This window comes from Sinocyclocheilus grahami, unplaced genomic scaffold (assembly GCF_001515645.1).
Source record: "Sinocyclocheilus grahami isolate Dianchi unplaced genomic scaffold, SAMN03320097.WGS_v1.1 scaffold73.1, whole genome shotgun sequence".
In the NCBI taxonomy this organism is placed as follows: Eukaryota; Metazoa; Chordata; class Actinopteri; order Cypriniformes; family Cyprinidae; genus Sinocyclocheilus; species Sinocyclocheilus grahami.
The window spans coordinates 1323042-1331057 of NW_015505252.1; the positions used below are offsets into that span (position 1 = coordinate 1323042).

Consider the following 8016-nt stretch of genomic DNA (forward strand, 5'->3'; position numbering starts at 1 on the left):
AAAAACTTCATTCTGTATGATTTATAAGCTTTTGTACCCGTGGGGACCTCAATTTAGGTCCCCACCGTGACACTAGTCCCCATGAGTCTGTGTGTATTCAGGTTTAAGTCCCCACCAGAATAGAAAAACAGGTACACACATACACATTCTAGCAATTCCAACTTGCCATCGCAGTCTGTTCATTATTAAAATAAAATACAGTCAGCCAAACATATCAATATAAACCGGTCTACAGCTGCTTATGCCAAGCGCATTTTTGCGCATGTGAAGAGGATGATTTTTTTCTGTCGATATGCGAACGCGCATGAAGCCTAATCTACATTATAAATAATAGTTTAACATTGAATACATTGCGAATATGGAAACATTTGGATTAGTGCCGAATGAGAGAGGTACGAGAGCACAACGGTACTTTCAGTTTCGCTTTGTTTTGGTTTCTAGCTTTATATTTTTATTTTCATTCTCAATCTGTTCTGCATTCCGTTACATTTAAATGATTTGTTTTGGAGTGAGGGGAACTAGGCTATGATTATAGTGTATAATATTTCACTTTATTTGGTATTATTTCTGGTATTATTACACTCTCTCCAAATGTTCCGCTGCTCACAAAAGAGTGGAGAGAGTGGGTTAAGCAGTAGCACTAATCAACGAGAGCGATTTTGAAATGAAGAAAGCTGATTGGTCAATAATATGTTGAGGACCAATACATAATCTACAAATCATGCTCCAAATACATCTGCATAAACCTGCAATCGCTCCGTCTCGTATGCACGCACATGCACGGTCACGATCTAATGCACTTGTTAATGCCGGATCTTTAAAAACAAAGGTTCCTCAAGAACCTATGAAAAAAGTTGATTTAGAGGCTGATGTTTACATGCTTGAGTTTGATGTTGTAGGAAAAAAAATTAAATAAATGTATATGTATGTGTGTCTAACGACCACAGAGCCGACCTGTCAATCTCTCTTGATTTCAGAACCTAAACATTAGGTGCATTCTGACCAATCAGAGGACAGTTTACTCATGTGACTTGAATACATACATTTTTGAATGTTACCAAGGAGAAAACGCAACATTTTAACAATTTAAGTCATTGTTTCAGAACAAAGCAAGTGAAAACGCCCTTAAACTCCACTCAGCTCTCACCTTGACCATCTTGTCCCAGCCGCAGGAGACGATGATGGGGTTACTGCTGTTGGGAGAGAAACGCACGCAGGAAACCCACTCAGTGTGACTCTCGTCCTGAGGAACAACACAAACATCTCAGCTCAGACTTTAACCCTGGAACGCCTGGCATATCAAATAACAGTCTGTTTTTGGACTCATTATTAAAACTTTAGACAAAATATAGTTTGCATGTGTGTTTTTGTTGAGTATCATATTTGATCCATCGGGCTTTTATGGCTCATGTAGCAGGAGTTCATGAGGAGGAGGAGGAAAGAGCAGCTCAGTTTTAGAGGCCCAAACTGAGCAAAAATATACAATTTGGTGCAGATGATGATATTTATGCAGACAAAAAGTGATGAAATTCTGATGCTTGCAATGTAAATTAATGAGCTCTTTATAACAGTACAGCAGATACTGACATACACTGATCTAAATATCAGTCATCACTCTATATCTCCAATAATAAGATGAGATTGAAATGAGCCAAACATATAATGCAATGCAATCCGATGCTGATTGAGAGATGAAGAAATAAACGCTCCTCAGAAGCTGCGAGATGTTTTAGAGGCTTGTGAAGATCATTCCTCCGCTGAGGAACAGTGAAAGTGAAGGTTCTGGAAACAAACGCTCCTCAAAAGATCCTGATGATCAGATTTGAGATTTTGAAATGAAGAAAGCTGATTGGTCAATAATATGTTGAGGACCAATACATAATCTACAAATCATGCTCCAAATACATCTGCATAAACCTGCAATCGCTCCGTCTCGTATGCACGCACATGCACGGTCACGATCTAATGCACTTGTTAATGCCGGATCTTTAAAAACAAAGGTTCCTCAAGAACCTATGAAAAAAGTTGATTTAGAGGCTGATGTTTACATGCTTGAGTTTGATGTTGTAGGAAAAAAAATTAAATAAATGTATATGTATGTGTGTCTAACGACCACAGAGCCGACCTGTCAATCTCTCTTGATTTCAGAACCTAAACATTAGGTGCATTCTGACCAATCAGAGGACAGTTTACTCATGTGACTTGAATACATACATTTTTGAATGTTACCAAGGAGAAAACGCAACATTTTAACAATTTAAGTCATTGTTTCAGAACAAAGCAAGTGAAAACGCCCTTAAACTCCACTCAGCTCTCACCTTGACCATCTTGTCCCAGCCGCAGGAGACGATGATGGGGTTACTGCTGTTGGGAGAGAAACGCACGCAGGAAACCCACTCAGTGTGACTCTCGTCCTGAGGAACAACACAAACATCTCAGCTCAGACTTTAACCCTGGAACGCCTGGCATATCAAATAACAGTCTGTTTTTGGACTCATTATTAAAACTTTAGACAAAATATAGTTTGCATGTGTGTTTTTGTTGAGTATCATATTTGATCCATCGGGCTTTTATGGCTCATGTAGCAGGAGTTCATGAGGAGGAGGAGGAAAGAGCAGCTCAGTTTTAGAGGCCCAAACTGAGCAAAAATATACAATTTGGTGCAGATGATGATATTTATGCAGACAAAAAGTGATGAAATTCTGATGCTTGCAATGTAAATTAATGAGCTCTTTATAACAGTACAGCAGATACTGACATACACTGATCTAAATATCAGTCATCACTCTATATCTCCAATAATAAGATGAGATTGAAATGAGCCAAACATATAATGCAATGCAATCCGATGCTGATTGAGAGATGAAGAAATAAACGCTCCTCAGAAGCTGCGAGATGTTTTAGAGGCTTGTGAAGATCATTCCTCCGCTGAGGAACAGTGAAAGTGAAGGTTCTGGAAACAAACGCTCCTCAAAAGATCCTGATGATCAGATTTGAGATGCACTGATTTTTCTAAAAACGACTGATGGAGAATCAAAGTAAAGCCGAGCTGCTTCAGTCCAGTAAGTGTCTTCTGGAAAGTTATTCTTACATTTACTTGATAAAAATCAGTAAGGAATTGACAGCAGAAAGACATGTGAAGCACCAGCTGAAGGTGGACATTTGTCCAATTGCACTTAAAGACATTCTACTTGTTAAAAAGCCTAAACAATCAATCAGACAACAGAGAGTGCATTGTGTGTGACTGGTTTATCAGCAACATTTTGAGCATGTTAGAAACAAGCATATCAAATATGACACAGTAGGATTTAAACGTTTAATCACTTTAAGACGAGATCAGGACTAGATATCACTGCTAAAGCAGCCTCATTTTCAGCAAACCCCAGCTCTCACCTGAATGGAGTACTTGCAGACGCCCAGCGTGTTCCACAGCTTGATGGTTTTGTCCCGAGAGCCGGACACGATCTGCCGGTTATCAGCGGAGAAGGCCACGCTCAGCACGTCTTTGGTGTGGCCCACAAATCGACGGGTCGTGGTTCCTCTACAAACGACATTCGAAGAGTTTGAGCTTAGGGCTGCACAATTAATCGAAATTAAATCGCAAAGGCAATAAATCACGATTAGGCAGAAGCTGCGATTGTCATGTGTATCTTTCAGTGAAGCACAGTTCTGTGATCAGTAGTAAATCTCCATCCGAAGGCCAGAGGGCGCTCTCACACTGAAAATCCAGATATGCCCCGAAGAAGAAATCTCTGCAGCTGAACAGAAGATTGAACTGCTTTCATTGATTCAACGTGACTGATAAACACACAATTTATGGTTTATCTGAGTTCTTATTATTATAGTTTTCATCATAATAAAGTATATGATTATCACTGCTTAGAATACAATGAAATATTGTATGCCTTAATTATTCTGTGTAAGAAGCCACATCATCTCACAGAAGGATTTATTTCAAACACACGACTAACATTATGAAGTGATTTGAGTAAAAACATGTTATTAAATGTGGTATTTTCACATGCTTTCAGATGGAGCAGCATTTACTTCACAGAGCCGTAGTTCACGGAGAAGACACGCAAACAGCTGTCATTATCGCAATCTATTTCGCGATTTCATAATCCTACGATTATATCGTCTGCGATTATGAACACGGTTTTGCATAGCTTGTCAGAGAACTACGGCTCTGTGTAGTAAATACTGCTCCACCTGAAAGCAGGCGATGGAGATTTACTACTAATCACAGAACCGGCTTTACTGACGAGATGCACATGACACTCTCGATTAATCACGTTCGATTAATCGTGCAGCCCTGTTTGAGCTCATAAGCCCACAGCATTTGAAGCACAGCCTCCGGCTCCGGCCCGCACTCACGTGGTGAGGTCCCACAGACGCAGGGTCCCGTCCCAGGAGCCCGACAGAGCGAACTGACCGTCCGATGAGATGGCCACGTCGCTCACGAAGTGCGAGTGTCCGCGCAGGGCTCGCTGAGGAATGCCGTAGTTGGTCTCGTCGCGGGTGAGTTTCCACATGATGACGCTCTTATCTACACAGACAAGAGCACAGACCGTAGAGCAAGTGACAAACTACTAGTTAGTGCAGCCAGGACAAACATGATTTATCCACCAAAACATCCCTCAAATTCAAAAAGCATCATTAAAAGCCATTACATGACCAACTAATGCCAGAAAACATGCATTTCAAAGTGACACCTGGCTAGGTTAATAGTTGCTATTAAATAGTTAAGGCAGAACCGAATAGAATAATAGCCGTTTTTGATTTCTCAGTAAAATGAAGCATGAAAATTATCATTATAAGAATTTTTTTATTTTACAACATAAAACATTCAACATATAATTGAATCTTAAAGCTGCCATTTTTAAAATAATAGTGGGTATAGATCTTTTTTCATTAGAATTTAAAATTAAGACATTTTATTTTACAACAAAAATCATTCAACATATAAATGCATTTTGAAGCTGCCATTTGTTAAATAATAATTACAATCATATATGAATAACCGGAATAAGACTTCAAATTAAAGAGTCTCAAAACATTAAAAATATATTAAAACGTAAAAACTAAATTAAGGTTTCATTGATTGCAGTCACAATCATCTGAAAACATTGTACATTTAGTAAGGAAGGGACCATTATTCTTTATTAGATTAAAATGTAACTTATTTATTACCAAGAACATGGCATCACAGTATTACCATGGTATTTCTTAAAGTGCTTTGGGCTGCCACGGAAATACCATGGTAAAGCATGGTGTTATTATGGGATAGCACCGCAGTACTTGTAACGCCAGACAAACACTCATCCGTCACCTCTGGACGCGGACAGAATCATGTCCGGAAACTGCGGCGTCGTGGCGATCTGGGTCACCCAGCCGTTGTGGCCCTTCAGGGTCCCTCTCACGGTCATCTGCTCGGTCATCTCGGCGCTCGGTCCCGGTCGATGGCTGTAGATTGAGTCGGATGGGCTGAAGAGCCGCTTTACTCAAGTGTACAGCGCAGGAAAAGGACCGGATTCACGGCGGAAGTTCATATTCATGACTGCGCGACGGCGCAGTGCATTGTGGGAGTTGTAGTCCGGATGCAGCTGCTTGAAGGGGTGTTTTTTTTAACTCAGTTTTGTACATATTCATGACTGCGCGACGGCGCAGTGCATTGTGGGAGTTGTAGTCCGGATGCAGCTGCTTGACGGGGTGTTTTTTTTTTTACTCAGTTTTGGATTAGGATTTAAAAATAATAATGACAACAATTACAAAATTATAATAATAATCATCATGACAAATTTCGCTTTTGTTGACAGCAGTCAAAATCATCAGAAAACACAGTACATGCATTTCTACTATTATATGACATCTTTGGTAATGTTTCGTGTGTCCACATTTTATCGACTCTTATTTTCGTGTCTTCCGCTTGAGTGAGAATAACGGACAGAAAAAAATTTGCGGTTGTTTCCGCCCGGTTTCGAACCGGGGACCTTTCGCGCGGCAGCCGAAAATAGTTGAGCTTAACTTCCCTTAACTTTTTCCATTCATTCTCTATGGTAGTGCTTATAAATAATTGTAAAAATAATATTTATAGTTTATTTTCATTTATTTTATTTATACAGTATCATTTCTGTTTCTTGAAAAGAAAAAAGTCAATAGTGAAATTCACATTTGTAACAAATGTCCGCAAGGTGTCGCTCAAGATCAACAGCGGCTCCAAAAACTATTTGGACGCTTCATTCCCAAAAAACAAATGTCTGAATGTAATTGTGTTAGCTACGAAATGTCCTGCATTTTGAGGAAACGAAGCATTAGCACATTTTTTCAAGCAAAAATACCCCCAAAAAACAACAACAACAGTTTGAAGTGATATGTAGACAAAAAATATATAGTGGCACTTAATTTGACTTATTTTCCCCTTTAGATGAAATCCGTCATAAGCCCTCCTTCCAGAGCTTTTTATATCCAGTCAGCCCTAATATAAGTATACGTGTTGTCTTGGCCCGCGGGACAAACAGCACATCTGCGTTCAGACAGACGGAGAGTTTGGGTCTCATGCAAACCGCATCGCTTTAATGCTGCTCTCTGCCTCGGCGTCTCTAATATACTGCGGCCGCAGGCTTTCTCTAACGCTCAAAGAGATGTTCTCCTCCTCTTCCTGGCTTTCTATTTTTGATTCATACCAGAAAAACTCAAAGGCAGGCTGGGCTTTACCTCAAACTCTAGTGACTGGGGCATCTGGGAGCTTGCTGAGTTCTCAACAAACGTTGCATGTAAAGTTGTAATGAATAGCGTTGTTCTGCTGATTTGCAAAAAGGCCTAATTTGATACCAGCTAACAACAACACGTTAAGTAGCCTAGTTATGAAAACGTTCATGTTCTGTGAGCGTCCAACATTTCAAAATGTTGCTTTTATTTATGCGAACGTTCCATTTGATCGTTTTCCAGACATTATGGGAATGCTTTCGAATGTTCTCGGAACGTTCTAAAACAATAGTAACATTTAAAAAAATGTTAGCTGAACATCCAACTAAAATGTTTCCGGCAAAAAAAAAGTTCCTCTAAATAATATGTTTCTGTTAATGTTTTGAGAACAGCTTGTTCATAACTTTGAGAGAAATTGCCAGAACGTTCTGAGAACTTTTCCTGTTGGGATGAGGCTGAGATCAAAACAATCAATACAAACTTTCCATCATGTATATAATTGTATATTACATGTATCATCATCATTATCATATATATATATATATGTTTCATAAAATAATGAAGATTTTTTTCAAATGATCAGTTTTAATGACAAAAAGTATTCAAAAATGCATAATTTAACTTAAAATCTGAGTGGAAAAAGTGGAAATCAGGGTTAGGCATTATGTCATACATGAGAAAATGGGCTGAGAATAGAAATAACCATTGGCCCAGATGAGGACAGGAATCGTGTTTGGGCTGTTTTTCTGCTGATTAAGGGAGAATACAAGACTTCTTCACCTTACAAATGGTCTTCAAAAGCAAAAATGCCATCAAATGCATAATTTTGTGAGAAAGCGTGACATGTTCAAGCAAAACAGACACTATTTTTGGAATCGGCAGCTCAAAATGAGTAAGTCACACGTTGGATTTCATTCAAATAAGATGCAGGGTGGTGTTTTGTCCCATTGATGCATGTCAGAAAGCATTTCAAAACTGGTTAGTTTTTATTTCTGGAACCAAAGAAACACGAGCGTAGACACTAGCAACAAAACACATGGATGTTGATTCAGTGGCATGTGTTTTGACATAAAATGAGCTCTCAAAAGTAAAGCCAATGTAGTCACATTCAAAATTCAGAAGTGAAATCTTTTGTAGGGTTCAGGTGAGGTTGTTTCTGGAGTTCTAGCCGCTGTGGTCTCCACCCGTTCTTCGGACCACACAGACCGTCTCAGTGTTTGTACCACAGCGAAAAGCTGCACCGTTTCTCTCCCAGATGACAGACCTCCACTTCTGCACGACACGTTTTAAGTCCTGCTGAGATGCATGAAA

At 39.4% G+C, this 8016-nt stretch overlaps 1 protein-coding gene across 1 annotated transcript in view; it reads right to left on the reverse strand.

The window, feature by feature from the left end:
• LOC107585688 (guanine nucleotide-binding protein subunit beta-2-like 1) overlaps nt 1-5546 on the reverse strand; it is a 7727-nt gene extending 2181 nt beyond the window's left edge. Inside the window, exons 1-5 of the mRNA XM_016272817.1 lie at nt 5330-5546; nt 4375-4546; nt 3394-3541; nt 2295-2414; nt 1148-1243 (exon numbers count right to left, since the gene is read on the reverse strand). Coding sequence (XP_016128303.1) covers nt 1148-1243; nt 2295-2414; nt 3394-3541; nt 4375-4546; nt 5330-5438 — 645 coding nt within the window. The 5' untranslated portion in view covers nt 5439-5546. The remainder of the gene's footprint in view (nt 1-1147; nt 1244-2294; nt 2415-3393; nt 3542-4374; nt 4547-5329) is intronic.
• Nucleotides 5547-8016: the final 2470 nt, after the last annotated feature.